This window comes from Eucalyptus grandis, chromosome 8, assembly GCF_016545825.1.
Source record: "Eucalyptus grandis isolate ANBG69807.140 chromosome 8, ASM1654582v1, whole genome shotgun sequence".
NCBI lineage: Eukaryota > Viridiplantae > Streptophyta > Magnoliopsida > Myrtales > Myrtaceae > Eucalyptus > Eucalyptus grandis.
Window position 1 is genome coordinate 67,701,274 of NC_052619.1, and position 16,288 is coordinate 67,717,561.

The 16,288-nt window shown below is 41.8% G+C and overlaps 3 protein-coding genes and 1 non-coding gene across 6 annotated transcripts; 1 reads left to right on the forward strand and 3 right to left on the reverse strand.

The window, feature by feature from the left end:
* Window positions 1–279: 279 nt before the first annotated feature.
* Window positions 280–3,528, reverse strand: LOC104415711 (pentatricopeptide repeat-containing protein At3g04130, mitochondrial). 3 transcript variants are annotated; one of them, XM_039299268.1, is made up of 2 exons: window positions 2,000–3,528; window positions 280–822 (listed from the first exon to the last, which is right to left on the reverse strand). In XM_039299268.1, the coding sequence occupies exon 1, from the start codon at window positions 3,486–3,488 to the stop codon at window positions 2,007–2,009; it is 1,482 nt and encodes a 493-aa protein (XP_039155202.1). In that variant the 5' UTR covers window positions 3,489–3,528; the 3' UTR covers window positions 280–822; window positions 2,000–2,006. The 3 variants fall into 3 exon arrangements, with proteins under 3 accessions (XP_039155202.1, XP_039155201.1, XP_039155200.1); XM_039299267.1 differs by having other exon boundaries at window positions 280–883; XM_039299266.1 differs by having other exon boundaries at window positions 280–886.
* A 2,507-nt stretch (window positions 3,529–6,035) lies between these two features.
* On the reverse strand, window positions 6,036–9,101 carry LOC120287593 (glyceraldehyde-3-phosphate dehydrogenase, cytosolic). The gene is made up of 12 exons (XM_039300474.1): window positions 9,015–9,101; window positions 8,880–8,903; window positions 8,649–8,749; window positions 8,435–8,550; window positions 8,213–8,312; window positions 7,789–7,935; window positions 7,630–7,690; window positions 7,438–7,535; window positions 7,089–7,231; window positions 6,878–6,961; window positions 6,530–6,619; window positions 6,036–6,379 (listed from the first exon to the last, which is right to left on the reverse strand). The coding sequence occupies exons 1-12, from the start codon at window positions 9,016–9,018 to the stop codon at window positions 6,334–6,336; spliced, it is 1,014 nt and encodes a 337-aa protein (XP_039156408.1). The 5' UTR covers window positions 9,019–9,101; the 3' UTR covers window positions 6,036–6,333.
* A 3,162-nt stretch (window positions 9,102–12,263) lies between these two features.
* TRNAV-AAC lies at window positions 12,264–12,337 on the reverse strand. Its single transcript has one exon. It is a non-coding gene; the product is annotated as a tRNA-Val (tRNA).
* A 1,918-nt stretch (window positions 12,338–14,255) lies between these two features.
* Window positions 14,256–15,561, forward strand: LOC120287778. The gene is made up of 3 exons (XM_039301143.1): window positions 14,256–14,419; window positions 15,032–15,120; window positions 15,235–15,561. Exons 1-3 carry the CDS (start codon window positions 14,381–14,383, stop codon window positions 15,380–15,382), a joined length of 276 nt encoding a protein of 91 aa, XP_039157077.1. The 5' UTR covers window positions 14,256–14,380; the 3' UTR covers window positions 15,383–15,561.
* Window positions 15,562–16,288: the final 727 nt, after the last annotated feature.

Consider the following 16,288-nt stretch of genomic DNA (forward strand, 5'->3'; position numbering starts at 1 on the left):
ACGGGGACCGTGAGAGTCGCAGTGGAAGAAGAGAAAACGATTCAAATCCAACTTATGGCGAGGTTCCCATCCGTCCACCCATGCAGAGTTTCTTCGTTCCGCTTGCTTGGAGTCACATTGAAAAGGAGCTTTGGTAATTCAATAGACAGGGTCCATTTAATGTCAAAATTCATACAAAATATGCGTCCGGACAAAATGCATCACAAATAATTTAACCCATCTTAAAATGGTCTGCCTCCTTATCTTAGAACTTCGATTTGACTAAAGCAAATGTTAATGACAATGATAATCAAATCTTTGATTTAATTAGTACAAAAGCACTTCCTATCTTGTCGCCAAGATCCTCATTGAGGCTACAGCTCAACAGTCGACTATTGTTCCACCATTACACCAATTAAGCATTTTCATTTGGTCCAAAAAGACATGTCAATTAATCATCTAATATCAAGTGAAAATATTCCATCATTGTCTCACGTGATACGAACGACACAATACACTTTCTCTTGGCTCTAAAATCTTATCACATCTACACTATTTCTTCGCTGGACGACTATTTGAGTCCCTTGTGTTTGTCTTCTCCAAGCACTTGCACGGCATGAAGTCGCATCAGGCGTCCGTTGCAATCCCCTTCATTCAAGGCTTTCGGTGAATTCCTTGGCAAAAGATGAGATGGCAAGCAAACGGTGTTGTCATTTGTAGCGCTCACTTTGCCGGAAACTCCATTTACAATGGATTTTCGTTGCTGTAGGCAGATGTCGATTCTGGCCTCTGGCTGTTCATCATCCACCACCAGCCGCAGTTGTCCTATGCTGTCTTAACAGCCTGCGACGGTTGAGCAACTTTCTGGTTAACAATGTAAGCATCAAAATAAGGCTTCCAGCACCTGCTGCAACAGAAGGCAATCTCGTTAGGGGGAAATCAGGTTGTCAGCATTATAGAAAGAGCACGTTCATCAGTCAAGCAGGGTGTGCGTGTTGACCAATGGGGAAGACATGAAGAGAGCATAGAGAAGTTGGGATCAAAATAACTGAAGTGATAAATGCTTTTACATCGATTAGAAATTCATATCCTGCCACCGGCACTGGCAACATTCTCCACATGAATCCTACTTTTAAGATTTGAAGCAAAATCCAATAATGTCTATCTACACCGTTCTACTGTGGCACATCATTTTGGCATTCAAATCTATAAAAATAAAAATCGCATCCATAAGTGGTTGGATTCACTAGCCAGTAAAGCAACAATAGGCAAGGGAATTTCCTTGATTCAAGCTGATTAAGGCAATTGTCAGTCATTTAACTCAAACTCTCTTTGCTTCTAGGCTGCAACAAATTTGAAATTCACAAAGATGACCTTGTTGGCCTCTTTCTACAATCTTATAAGGAAGAAAGAAGGACGCAAATGAAGCTCCAAAGATGCTCTTTAAGTTAGATTCACATCAGTGACAGAAACAACCACTCTATGAACACAAAAGGAGAGCTCTGTCTGATTAACATATCGACCAAGGTTTTCTATAGATATAGTTGGGACTCTAACTACATATACTTAGTATTCATGGAGGACTCAAGCTTCCAGTAAGTAGACATGATGCCTTTAGATCGTAATAAAAGAGACCATGGACTTTCACACACGAACCATTCCAACACCTTGAAGATGTGTAACAAGGATATTCACACTTCCCATATTTTGAATTTGCAGTGCATATTTCAGAAACCTTCCTTGAGTGCATTCGTGGATTTCAGACTGCTTTAGTCCAAACCAAAGTCCATCCAACCATCTTACGCACTAAAAAGCACTTGTCATCTCACCAAGCTGGACCCTTGCTTTCAATAATGTGCTGGACTCTAATTCATGATTCACCAACATTGTCCATTTTGAAGCTTCAGAGTAATGGCAATTATTCAAACAAGCAGGATCACAAATATTGAGGGCTGCAGCTACTTGTTCATTGTAACATCCAGGCCATATCAAACTAGATGACAGCTTATACAGATTTTACCTTGTGCTCATAATTTCTTCATGAAATCCTCAATCCTCTCAGCGGCATCATACATGTTCTTCTGTCTCACTTCATCCAGCATCAAACGACATGTCTGAAACCTTGGAGTTATTTCTTGACCAACCATCTCGTCAAACAGAAGGTAAGCCCAATCAGCTTTGTCCGCTCTGCATAACCCATGAATTAGAAGTGTGTATGCTGAGACATCCAAACTGAGGTGATGCTTGTTGACCATGTCATCCAACAATCTGCTCAAAAAGCTATCAGTTTTTCCAGATTTAAAGCAAGACTTCAGCAAGGGATAGTAAGTCTGAACATCAGGTGTCGCAAAATTTGACTCTTCCATTTCTTGGAGGAGATCCATCGCCTTCTGAACTTGACCGTGGTGACAGAACATTGAAATCACGGTATTGTAGGTAGGCGTGTTTGGTCTCACACAACGAGCAGGCATCTCCACCTCAAAAACATCGACCGCATCATGAACTCGCCCAGCTCTCGCGAGCACATGGATCAAGCAATTGTAGAAGGGCGTATCCGGCTCGCACCCATCCAATTTCATCCTCTCAGCCAACTGTAGCGCTTCATCGAACTCCTCCGACTTCGCCAAATAATGCATGACCGTGGTGTAAGTGACCACATTCGGCGGGCACCCCCCATCCCGCATTTCGTCGAACAGTTGATAGACCTTATTGAAATTGCCCTGACGGCAATAGAACTGCACGATCGTCGAGTAGCTAATGACACAGGGCCGAACCCCGTGGCCCTTCATTTCCTGGATAGTCCACTGCGCCTCGTCGACTCGATTAATCTTGCACCAACCGAAGATCAGGATATTGAACGTGTGCGCATCGGGCAAAACGTGAGGCTTGAGCTGCAGCATAATCGCGCGCGCCTGCTCGACTCGACGCTCCTTGCAAAGCGTGTCCAGCAGCAAGTTCATCGACTCGGTGTTCCTCTCCAAACCGAAGTCCCCCAATTCATCGAACACCTCGACCGCCTCTTCCCACAGCCCCGCGCCGGCATACCTCCGCATCACCTTCCCCACCGTGCCGAGCCTCACGAGCTTGCTCCGGTTCATCTCCTCCAGGACCTCCCTCATCCTATCCATCCGCCGGCTCTTCCCAAGGATGTCGACGATCGCGTCGCACGCCTCCGGCGAGACGCGGCCGGCCTCGACGCGCCGCCCGGCCCATCGGAACACGCCGAGGGCGGCCTTCCAGTCGTCCCGGAACCGGTCGAGCAGCCGCTCGACGAGGCCGTGGGTGACCTCGACGGAGGCGCAGGAGGGGTCGAACTCGAGGGAGCGGAGGACCTCGTGCTCGCTGCTCCCGGCGCGGACTCGGGACACGACGATCGCGAAGTCGGACGGCCGGTCGCCGGCCAGGCGGACGGCGGAGGAGGAGAGATTGGCAGCGGCCCGGCGGCGGGTCGACGGGAAGCCGGAGATGCGGGGGCGCCGGGCGGTGGCTCGAGAAGAGAAGAAGCTCATGAGAGAAGGGCGAGACTGGACGGACACGAACGGTCTGAGGAACACCGGAGGCGCGGGATTTTAAGGTTTATGTCGCGGGCATTTTATACTCTCTTCTCCTTTTCGTGAAATTTACTTTTACCCGTACTATACAAAATGCAATTTTTGCTTTTGGGCAAGAAGATTTTAGTACTCGATTTGGACCCTATATTCGTTTTCTAATTATTGGGAATCAGGCTTTTCATTTGCATAAATTTTATATTCATTGAAGTCTTCCTTTTATTGAAATTAAATAATTAACAGTTCATCCTCACATTAATCATAGTAAGCTTACGCATCAATTGCAGCTTACGTGATTGAAATTATCGTCTGATTAAATTTGACATAAGATTTCAGTTTGTCGTGAGGAGGTCATGAAAATCAGGGAGTTTTCATTTGTCCTTTGTTTGTGGATCATTCTTTCGTTGGCTGATAGGCAGATCGTTTAAATTTTCTTTACGACAATCTGCAACAATGAACTTTCCCATACAATTGTAGAAATATGTTTAAAATTAATTCAAGTAAAAATAACCTATTCGAGCAATGCTTTCGGAACACTTTTTCCTCGAGCATTGATTTATTTTCTCCTCCCCCCCCAACTCTGTGATCAAATCGCTCCGGCAGCGACTGAAAAGCCCTCCCGTAGTCCTCTTTTCGGCTTAACAATGATGGATACAAACTCACGAGTCTAATCAAGCCCACCGTGGGGAGTGCATATGAGAAAATGTTCGGTGAGATTGTCTCGTTAAGGTAGCAAACAGTCACTCAATTCAGTGTGCAACACGTATCCAGACAGTTTTCAGAGTCCAGATCTTCTCTCTCTCGGTTACTTCTACATTTACGTACTTAGAAATAAAAAGACCCATTTCGTAATGCTTCTATTCCAAAAAGTAATTTCTTTGCTTCTATTTTAGAGAATAATTTTTTTTAGAAAGAGTATTTTTCTATTTCAATATCTCGAAATAAAATATGAGTAAAAAAATACATTTATTAATTATATATATTTATATATGTTTAGTACGATTCACAATTTTTTTTGTAATATAGAATTTTTTAATAATTTTTTAATAATTTTCAAGATTTTTTTCTTATTCTTCCTTGCCGATCATCATCGATGGCAGTTGTTGGTGACAGTCGGCAATGAAGGTTGGCTAGCGGCAACAAGTGCAGTGATCAAATAGGAGGGGGCCAGCAACAACAAAGATGAAGAAAATGAAAAATAAGTTATTTCTAAAAATTGTTTCGAAAATAAGAAATTATTTTTTTCTACTTCTTATTTCTGTCCAAATCTATTCTCAATCACTTTTCTATTCTAAAAAATAGAAAAATTAATTAATGTTACCAAACGGATCTTCTTCTTTTTTTTTGTTTCAGAAAACAAGAGAATAGAAAAAACAAAGAAATTGAAACATTGCCAAACGACCCAATATGTATCCCCACTCCCTCCCTCCCTCTTCACGAGTTCACTCCCTCTTTTAATTTTCTAAGAGTCTCTCCTCATTTTCTTGAAAATTTTAAGAAACGCCTCTCTTCAAGACCGAGAAAATTAAACGAGGGAGTGAACTCATGAAAAGGGAGGAAGAGAGCATAGGCGCCTTTTTTTTTTCTGAAGTGAACTCATGAACAGGGAGGGTGAGAGAGATAAGAGGGAGCTGAGACTCCTTTTGTTTCTCAGCAAAGGGAGACCGTAAACGGAGAAGTAACAAAGAGAGAGAACTGGACAAAACCATCTCACCTAATATTTTTCTCAGTGAGCACAAGGACTGCAACTAAAGTGGTTAGATGTGACTAGCCATCAGTCGCTGCATCGCTGGTGCTTAAGGTGAGGCATTCGCAATTGTGCGATGGTTTGTTGCCACCAAACGATAATTATGATGGCGATTATCAACCAGATCTACGACGGTGATGCTAGTGGCGGCAGATCATCCGTTGGGGACCAAGGCAATGCTTCAATTGCCAACTGCCAACAGCCCAGTCGATGGCAATGGTTGCAAGAGTTGGGCAAGACACTGTTTGAATCATTACATCGCATGAAATAATGAATGGTTGCCCTAAAAAATTGTGACAAACGCCGACAAACCAACATGTGCTCCACAAACTCCCCAGTTATTAACGGATCAAATCTGCTACCAGATATATAATTTGCAATTTGCGTGTGAAGATCCCATTTAAGTATTGGTACATATGCATGACGAATGATGCTCCTTGGTCCCCGAGGATACAACTAACAACTTATGCAGTCCCTTCCATATTCCACAAAAAATAAGAGACGCATGTTACTATTGGTACATATGAATGACGAATGATGCTCCTTGGTCCCCGAGGAATTGCTAATCCAAAACCTTACTGTATAAATGGGCTCAGGCATACAATTCGTGGGAAGGGACCTGGTAAAGATAAGTGTTACCCTTACAAATTGATCGATCACTATGTCTTAAATCCAATGTTTTAAGAAGTTAGAACAACCATAGAAGACGAATGACTTAATTAACACATCCATCCGTCCAGCCCAATTTCTTATCCCGTCAGTTGATGAAAAGCTGTAGTGAAATGAAAAGGAGAGTACATAGTAAAAGATCCCATTTAAGTATTGCAAAGCCTCAGCATGCAAGAGGATACCATAAAAAAGGATGTTGGCAATTCGTGTCTCTTTTATTGCACCAAACATCTAAGATCGAGGACACTCGAATACCATGGGCTTAAACGCCGAAACACCCTAAACGAAAGCATATGAGCAGACGCTCGCAACAACAACGATGGTTGAGGATATAAGTAATCCCGAACACAAACAAAAAGGCCTCGATTAATCATAAGACGGATTTCCCATTCAAGCGCAGGACGCCATGTGGACAATCAAGTCAACAACACGGGAACTGCAAAAACAGAAAATATATATCAATTGGCAAGTGTTCCTTTACAAATATGCATCCATTAACACCACAAGATTTAATTTGGGCAGGAAAGCCTTGCTTTGGCAACAATGGCAAAGTGAAAGCAATTGCAAGGGGGAGAAGAACATTTACCTGTAGCCCCACTCATTGTCGTACCATGAGACCAGCTTCACAAAGTTCTTGCTCAGAGCAATTCCAGCCTTGGCATCGAAAATGCTCGACCTACATAAAAATACCAAGGAAACCGCCATCAAACTTTGCTTAAACATAGACTAAGCGTCATTGTCCATCAAAAATACACTAAGAGATTATAGTTCAGGAACATAAGCAGAAACGGATCGTATTATTAAAAAATCCCAGTAAGGACAATGAATAGGCTATAAATATTGAATCCTTCTGCTTCCAACAACAATCTGCAACCATAAATAAATAAAAAAGGTATATAAGGTTATGGTTAATTATATTCAGAATACACCGTACCTGCTGTCACCAACAAAGTCTGTGGACACCACATCTTCTTCAGTGTAACCCAAAATGCCCTTCAGTTTGCCCTCGGACTCCTCCCTAAGAAAGGCCAATAAATTTAATGAGAATAGGCGAGTAGCAAGTAAATATATTGTAGACTTAAATAGCACTTGTGAGACAAATTATCTTCCTAAATAGACAACCCCAAAGACTATTTAAAACTTACTTAATGGCAGCTTTGATCTCATCATAAGTTGCCGCCTTCTCAAGCCTGACGGTGAGATCCACAACTGACACATCAACAGTAGGAACACGGAAGGACATTCCAGTGAGCTTACCATTGAGGACTGGGAGCACCTTTCCCACAGCCTATAAGCACCAAATACATGCTTAGCAAATTCAACTCGGGCTTCGCAAAGCACAACAACACACAAGATAATGAATTTCATAGCCAAAAATTCCACCAGATAATGCAAAAATATGTCGCCACAGCAAACAATCCCAGAATAAATGAAAATGAGCGCATTCACTATCACAATACAACAGTAATCAGGAAACTTTACAGTTCAAGGTACCTTTGCGGCGCCGGTGCTGCTGGGAATGATGTTGAAGGAAGCAGCCCTTCCACCTCTCCAGTCCTTCATCGATGGGCCATCAACAGTCTTCTGGGTGGCTGTATCACAAAAGAGATAGCAACCAATGTCAGATTTATACTTAGATTAGATGGACTGAATGACTTCAGAAGAGTAAAAGGGCAAACAGTTCACCAGTAATGGAGTGGACAGTGGTCATAAGTCCCTCAACAATGCCAAACCTGTCATTGATGACCTGAAATTTGCAAGGATAAGGTCAGTTCACAAACAAATTTCACATTGCCCAGGAACGATTAAGAATGCTTAAAAAAAACAATCAGTCATGTTTCATACCTTGGCAAGAGGTGCGAGACAGTTGGTAGTGCAACTGGCGTTGGATACAATGTTGAGCTCCGGCTTGTACTCCTTCTCGTTCACACCCACAACAAACATGGGCGCATCTTTGCTAGGCGCGGAGATGACAACCTTCTTAGCACCACCCTATAAACAGATAATATACCTCGTCAATCATCTCACACGACACAACGCGTTTTCACTACCCCACATAATGGAATCTTAAGGACCGACTATCATTCGGAAATACCACGTCAGCAATCAAGGATCAAGTCGCTTTCCGACGAATCACGAGAATCTTCCCTAGATCTAACGGTATACCAACTAGAACGACGGGCAAAGGAAGTCAATCCAATCGATCTTTCATCCGTCTCGGATACGAGGCATAAATAAACGGAACAGAAGGGCATGTAGACAAACGAACCTTCAAGTGAGCAGCGGCCTTGTCCTTGTCGGTGAAGACACCGGTAGATTCCACGATGAACTCAGCTCCAGTCTCGCCCCACGGGATCTCCTCGGGGTTCCTGCACATTATTTTTACGAATCATCGCACCAGATCCCATCTCACGCCGTCTCTTAAGAGTACAAATTCGGAACAAGATCGAGCGGAAAGAGAGAAAGAAGGGCGAGAAACGGCTAAACCAACCTGATGCCGAAAACGGAGACCTCCTTCTCGCCGAAGAGAAGCGTCTTGGTGTCCTTGACCTTGAGCTCGTGGTGCTTCCACTGTCCGTGGACACTGTCGTACTTGAACATATACGTCTGCGCATTCGCCGCGTCCCGCAAAAAAAAGTCAACGAATCGGTTCGACGCCAAAAGAAAAAGGCGCAATCGGATCGGGGGAAGAAGGGGGGACGTACCATGTAGTCGGTGGTGATGAAGGGGTCGTTGACGGCGACGAGCTCGACATCGTCCCTCTGGAGCGCGACCCTAGCGACCAACCGACCGATCCTTCCGAAACCTGGAACAAGGTAAAAAAGTAAACGACAAATCAGCACCAGATTAGCCGCGAAAATGGAGATCTCCGGTCGATCCCTAAAGCGGACGGGGCGAATCGAGATCGAGATCGAGATCGAGCGACTGTTACTGACCGTTGATTCCGATCTTGACCTTCCCTGCGAAACACAGATCCAGACAAAACGCATCAGCATCGGACCAAATCGAAGGAGCGGAAACTCGCGATCGATCGAAAACTAGAGCGAGAGAGAGAGAGAGAGAGACCGTACCCATGGCAAGCGACGCGCGACGAGGGTTCTGGAAATGGCTAGCGAGAGAAGACGAGAAAAAGCAGTGTAGAGATGAGAGTGAGTTGAGTGGTTTGAGACAATAGGGTCAGGGACAGTAAGGGGCTTTAAATAAGCGAGTCAGAACGGTGAGTTCGCTCGGGCCGGGTCACGTGAGTCGACGAGTCAGCCGTCTCTTTTTCTCCCTGCCTTGGGCGAAACGAAATCCCTAGAAAAGATGATAGCGAAGAACGACGCTTAGGGCCGCTGATTTAGTTGAAAGCGGGACTCTGTTGCCCGCTGGTTCCGGAACGTCGTGCCCATCACGGACACGCGCGAGCTCGGGGAATTCGAAAGGGAGGCCGGCGCGGAGGGTAGGATTGTGAGCCACGCGCGTGAAGCGAGCGTGGGGAAAACGAGGAGCGGGAATATTCGGAGCATATCTGAGAGCCAGTGGGCTTCGGTAGGAGGTTTTCAATGGTTCCGCTTGTCTAACATTATTTCCTTCTCTTTCTTTTTTTGCCTCCCCCTTTGCAAAAAATAAAAGAAATATTAGAAATTCTAAGAAATTGTGAACAATTTGTATCGATCTTACGTACCAAAATTTGTTTCGCGTTTGTCGCTTTTAGCGACAGTCATATCTAAGAAGTGATTAATTCAAGAACAAAAGACTGAGCATATTGCACCAGCGCAAAGTAAATTTTGATCTATTCTTTATTATATTAGATGCCCGCAAAAATTACTATTATTTTATGTGTTGTTAAAAAAAAAAAAACTTGTGCTATAATATATCGCCCTTGATAATATTTACTCGATTGGATTTTTTTTTGTTTGTGCGAGACTGAGGAAAAACTTGTGGCCCTTAAGGCATTGCCCGCCGAATTTAGGAGTACCTGAGTACCTAAACCCAGCAGCCGGAGGAGAATTTTGAATTGAATTAGGGTTTTTTTGGTCAGGAGGAAAAGTCAAAAGCCGATGAAAGGTTGATGGCGGACGGACAAGACATGAGCAAGTTGGCAACTACCTTTCGCGAGCTCCTGGTTCTAGAATCTTCTACAGGATACGGATGGTCTTGCGAGTGAATTTCTTCTTTGGTAATGTATCCAAGAGTCGGCCTCTTTCTAGATGCCGTGTATAAATCCAATTTATTTTTTTTTGGAAATAATCTCTTTTCTTTATTTTTGCTATATGTCTTGTGTGATCGCGCGTATGGGAACTCGATGTTTTTGGTAATTGCTCGATATTACATTTTCTAGTGAATGGATTGGATCTCTCGATTCTATTGCATTTTCTCGCGATTTTCTCAAATTTATTATAGAATGTTGTCATTCCATGTTAATCTTTTCTTGATTTTTAGTTTACTGGTGAAATGGCACATGTCTGCATGTGCCTACTAAAAATAAGTTTGATCGGTTTCTAGAAAAAAAAAAAAAAAAGGTTCTAAAAATTTGAAGATTTGGCAATTTTTTTAATACCATGAGTTTGGGATGTGCTTGAGATTTTATAGCAGAATTCCACCATCAGAATCCGAAGTGTTTCACTTACTAAAATAACTTTATTTCTTTTGTGGTCTTTAGATTATTTAGCAAGTGTAAGTTACTATCGTAATTCTACTAGAGTTTTGGAACATTTTTTAGATTTATTCAGTTCTTGAAGGTTACATAATTTAGTGAACTCCCCAAAAAAATTGCAATTCATAATTTTTTTTTTGTAGCAATCATCGTTACAAGCTTGATTTTTCATTTTAGGATTATTAATTGTAATTGCTGTGATTTGCAATTTTGACATGGCTTAATATATATTTAAGGTCTATTCTTTTGATAAAAAAAACCTTTTTTTGAGAAATTATTTTAGAACGTTTCAGAGTTTGATAGAGGGAAAGCTACTCAATTGACCAAAATAGATGGACTAAAAAGAACAAGTTTAGATTGGGGGTATCAACTTCCCCTTCTAGCAAGAATGAAAGATTTATTGTGATTTCTTACAACACATCCAAGTGAGAATAATAGATCCCTCTCTCTCTATTTTGTATCATATCTGTGTTTTTGATAAATCTCATCAGTTTTTTTTTTTCTGTTTACGGATCTTCTTTACCATCTTTTGAATATACTTTATTGATGCTTGAGCTCTACATTCAAAAAAAAAAAAATCATATATAAATATTGCAAATGTGATTTCCGATTTATTTCCTAATTTCTTTGTAAAAAATCTCGTTACTTTGATAGATTACAAAATATACGAAAAGGGTGCGACTCCATTTTGTGGTCTTTTTTTTTTTTTTTTTTTTTTTTTTGCGATATGAGCTGCCTTTAGTGGATTTCACTTATCAACAAATATCATTAAACCAACTCTTTTTCATCGTGTTTTCTGTACAAATAGACATCAGAAAAATGGTTCACTTTCTCTAATTGTGAATTTCCAAAAACATTTTCTTAGGAAGCTTTTGGTGAGCGCAAGAATGCTAATGACAGTAGTAACGTCATAGGCTACGGGTGCTTGACCGACACTCTACAAGTTCAATGGGATAGAATTGAGATCTTATATGAAAACCTGTAAAGGACTCCTAATAAAAAAAAATTACAGGCTTGGGACGAGACCAATCATGCCAAACCCCATTCCTCTTCTTTCCTTACAAAAAAACAAGGTGAAAGTTCAGAGGAGTTGTTACCTTATTCGAGTAAAGAAATGTCATGTTTACTAAATCATACTAAATGGTTGAACTTAATTAAGTCCTTCAATTGCTTCATCTGGAGTAATAACGAACATCTGCAATCTTTGGACGTAAAGCAATGATACAGCATTCCCTCTTCTCGAGAAAGAAAAATATATAGAGAGAAATTTGAGGTTGGGCAAAAAGATACCAAAGACGTTAAAATAAGGAACCATGATCATTAAGCTTTGTCTAAATTATTGGATAGGGGCGGGTGACCTCAACTTGGAGCAAAACTTAACATATACTAAACGGAATGTCAAATTATTATCAAGCGTCGGAAGTGGCCCACCAACTCAAATGTCTATAGGCAACTTGCTACATTATTATTCAGCATGTCAATTTTATAATTTGATGTTAGTATAGCCAAGATCCAAGATCCCATCTTGACAGAAATTAAATATTTTGTAAATTGTTTAATCACTGAGGATGATGAATTTAGTTAGTTGGGAAGTCAAATTGTCTGGTTGACTGTCGTTGCAGCCCTACAGTCCAAAATTATTCGGAAAAAGAAAACTTAAAAAAGAGACAAAAAAAAAAAGTGGCGTCGCCCGGGTTCGAACCGGAGACCTTCAGTGTGTTAGACTGACGTGATAACCAACTACACCACGACACCTTTCACGCATGCGCGTGTATTAGTAAATTATATAAAAAGAACGTAATAAGGTCAAAAGTCAACGACTACGACCGGCGTAGGTATAAAAAGGAAGGGGAGCGCAAAAGGGCAACGGGCGTGCGAAGCAGCGGGTGTTCACGCCTGCATTGCTGAGCGGCGAGAATCGCGGCTGAGGGGGAAGGTGGCACGACACGTCGTTGAATAAATGGAGCTTGGATAGCTCCTTTTCTTTAATCTTTCGAAAGCATCTATCTAAAAGTCATGTTAACGAGAGATATTGGAAGATCTTGAGCGCTGGATTGGTTATGATTGGACTGGCCGTCCCTCATTTTCGCACATTAGGGATTTAATTTTAAATGCATAGATCTTTTCCATCATAGGGTGACCCCGAGAGGAAGAGCAAGTAAGCACAGCGTCTGAGGCTAGGTTTACGAGCAATGTCTTGGAAATAATTTGTTCGGACAAAGAAAGGGCAAATTCAAAAGAGAAAACGATACAAATGGTTCATGAATTATAGCACAATATGACTCTTAAACTTTTTATTTGTTTAATATGAATTCTAAATTTTAATCAATATGCAATGTGATCTATATACTTTTAAATTGTTTAATATGATTTATGAACTTTTGGTACATTGTTCAATTTTGACCATGGAATATATAAAAACATTCAAAATGTTGTTGTTGAACTTAAATTAATAAAAGGGAAACATTGAACATCTTGGTACAACTCAAAGACTAAATCGAATATGTACCAAAAGTCTAAGAATTACATTGAACATTTTGGTATAACTCAGAGACTAAATTGAATATGTACCAAAAGTCTAAGAACTACATTAAACAATTTAAAAGTATGATAATTACATTATATTGGGCTTAAGTTTATAAATACGTCAAACAAATTAAAAGTTCAGAAATCATATTACACATTAGGCAAAAGTCCAAGCATCATTCACGTCGTTATTTCAATTGAAAAATAGCAAGAGATTTTCTTTTCAAGTTAACACATGGAACTTTACATATACACAAGTGATCTTGAGCTCAGCAACACACCGAGACACTTTTTTTTTTTTTGGTCGGACACTGAGACACATGCATGGTTACATAGTATAAAACACTGTGTGACGATCTTAAGATTGGCCCTTCTAAAGAAAAAGTTATATCACCATAATTTACTAAATTCATTTTTAAAGAAGTATGAAGAATTACGTGCGACGTCCCAGTATTAAATACCTCTTCATCTGCACACAGCGTTGTCTAAAAGATTCATCTCTATCCTTGGGACGTTGAGCCACTTATCACTTTGAAAATCTAGCATTGATCCTCTAGCCCCGTGACTCAAATAGATTAGCAAACTGGGTTGTAAAGGACTCTCTACGAAAAAAAACCCTTCTTCTAAACTGGTTTCTAACCCCCGTCCTCTCTTTGGGAAATCTTATATTTTGATGCCCCTTGTTCTTGTAGATGGAGTTGGGTTTAATGAGATGATATATCTGTTTCAACACCAAAAAAGAAAAAAGAAGAAGTTTGAACCACATCGAATGACTCTAATTCCATTCTTTCTTCATTGATCCGGCGCCGAAACGTCAATGCCGAGAGAGCTGGAGAGGATGGCGCATGCGTAGGGGACAAGACAGGCTGTTCTAGGTCCGCACGCCGCACTTCCACGAATCCCGAACAGCAAATCGCCCCTCGGAATATTCGGAGGACAACCCGGAACCCGGAGAACCCAACTCACGGTCCGCGATCCAAAGGTCAGACTCAACGGTCGACGGTTGTACATCGATGACCCGTGTCGCAGTCGAATTCTGACCGATCGGTGTTCTTCCTTCCTTTTTCTTGTTCTTGCTATTAATAAACGCCGATGCCCCCATAAAGATGGGAGACTTTTCCGTTGTTTTTTCCTCTGGGGAGGAGGATCTTGGGGTGCGATTCTGTCTTGCCTTACTCTCCAAGTTTCCTTGCTTGGGGAGGAGAGAAAATAGGTCTTTGCTTCTTCGTCCCTCTCTCTCCCTTTCCCAGCAAATCTCTAGTCTCTCTGGCAATGGCTCCTTCAACTGCTAACAGATGGATTAGGCCCGAGGTGCATCCCATATTCTGTCCCCTGTTTTTGTCTACTCGTTTTTGTGGAGTTCATTTTGGAGTTCAAGAGTTTGGTTTAGTTAGTCCGTATGTGACGTTGCAGTCGTGCTTTTTGTGCCTCTGGATCTGTAGGTTAAGCAATTAGTAGATGGTGGTTGTTGTGCTAGTTCTTTCTTTCCTATAGGACAATTCAAATAGACGGTGTTTGGAAGAGTATAACTTGAACCTAGAGAACCGAGCATTTGGCGAAATATTAGTGTTCATTGGTGCGAATATATAGATACCGAGCAGCTTTCAAGATCTTGCTGCAACAGCTTTAATCTGTCTCAGTCATGGAGATTAATATGTTGATGAGCAGTTTTGCCGTAACAAATGTGGGGATTTGAACATCAATATGCTTTGTTAGATCGCGGGCGATCTCACGTCCCTGGAGAGTTGGTACTCTATCTACAGTACCCGTCCTCGGGTCGTTCGGGGCAAAAACCTAAACTACCTTATCGTCCAACGTCATCAGCCGGACCTTGTTGCTTGACGCGTCGTTTGTCATGAATGTGTTAATGCGACATTGCCGAGGACTAACCCCAGGCTCTCTCCTCTCATCATTGCAAAATAGGTGTTCCCTCTTTTTGCTGCGGTCGGCGTCGCGGTCGGCATCTGTGGGATGCAACTCATTAGAAACATCTGCACTAATCCAGAAGTCAGGTAAAATTTTGGCTCGCAAACATCTACGTCCCTTAGTGTACAGCGTTTTGTGAATTGAGCCGCTACATTTCATGATTGTGAAGCCGACGATGATTTCGCTTATGTTCTTTCCAGAGTTACCAAAGAGAAGAGAGCCGCCGGGGTGCTCGATAACTTCGCAGAGGGCGAGAAGTACTCGCAGCACGTGGTCAGGAGGTTCGTCCGCAATAGACCCCCTCAGGTCATGCCGTCCATCAACAACTTCTTCTCCGATCCCAAATGAAGGCGTCGGCGATTGATACGTTTCCAATATAGAAAGTCAATACGTTTGCTAACATTGCTCAAAATCTTTGGATTGTCTTTGATCTGATCAGAGGGGATGGGATGATTTGTTCATTGAACCGTGATATTTGTTGGGTCTGAACCTGATGAATAAATGAAATCTTTAAACATTGAAAGTCAGTCCAATTTGATATTACGACGAGTACTTTCTATTGCAAAGGAAAGTACATGTGGTTGCACTCCCTCACTTCAAATTGTCAATGGAAAGAACAGAGCGTGTAAAAAGTACCACATGGAAAAATACAAGTTATTTAAAAGCATGCTCTGTTTAACCCTATACCACGTCGATTGCTGATTGGCGACCAATCCATAGTTCGCTCGGTGTGGAAATGCCCGTCCCTCCCAGTCACAGCCTGACCAGTCCTCCATTGGGTATGGTTAATTACCTTTAATCCCGATCATATCAAGTCATTACAGAGTCACATAAATCTATGCCTCTTAGACAGACACAAGGAGTTGGTGGCCGTGAAGCAAATCGATCTCGAGACGCACCATTAGGTCCAAGTGTTTTACCACTTTGCCAGTGCGCTCGGGTTTTACGAACAAACTATAGGATAGGAGCTTCTCTGGTCTTAGGCTTCACATAACACGGTTCTATGCATTAGGAAATCCTGCTACTTGTTGGGTCTGAACTTCATGAATGATGAGATCTCAAATACCATAAAATAGGTCAGAGAAACCCTGCATTATGCAGTCTCTTCTCAAGATGCAAATTTCAGTGGGCTGGGTTGAATCTTCATTTAAGCCCAACAAGACAAAAACAAAACCTACATAATGCGGTCTCTTCTCAAAATACAAATTTCAGTGGGCTGGGCTGGATCCTCAATTAAGCCCAATGAAAATGCTA

Bases quoted from the DNA above. Each gene is read 5' to 3' on its own strand.
- LOC104415711 (XM_039299268.1), bottom strand. From the start codon at position 3,488: ATGAGCTTCTTCTCTTCTCGAGCCACCGCCCGGCGCCCCCGCATCTCC.
- LOC120287593 (XM_039300474.1), bottom strand. The intron at 7,691-7,788 runs GTATGAAACATG...TGCAAATTTCAG, and splicing joins GTCTCGCACCTCTTGCCAAG to GTCATCAATGACAGGTTTGG. The intron at 6,380-6,529 runs GTAAATGTTCTT...CTGTTTTTGCAG, and splicing joins GACAATGAGTGGGGCTACAG to TTCCCGTGTTGTTGACTTGA.
- LOC120287778 (XM_039301143.1), top strand. From the start codon at position 14,381: ATGGCTCCTTCAACTGCTAACAGATGGATTAGGCCCGAG. The intron at 14,420-15,031 runs GTGCATCCCATA...ATTGCAAAATAG, and splicing joins ACAGATGGATTAGGCCCGAG to GTGTTCCCTCTTTTTGCTGC. The intron at 15,121-15,234 runs GTAAAATTTTGG...TGTTCTTTCCAG, and splicing joins TGCACTAATCCAGAAGTCAG to AGTTACCAAAGAGAAGAGAG.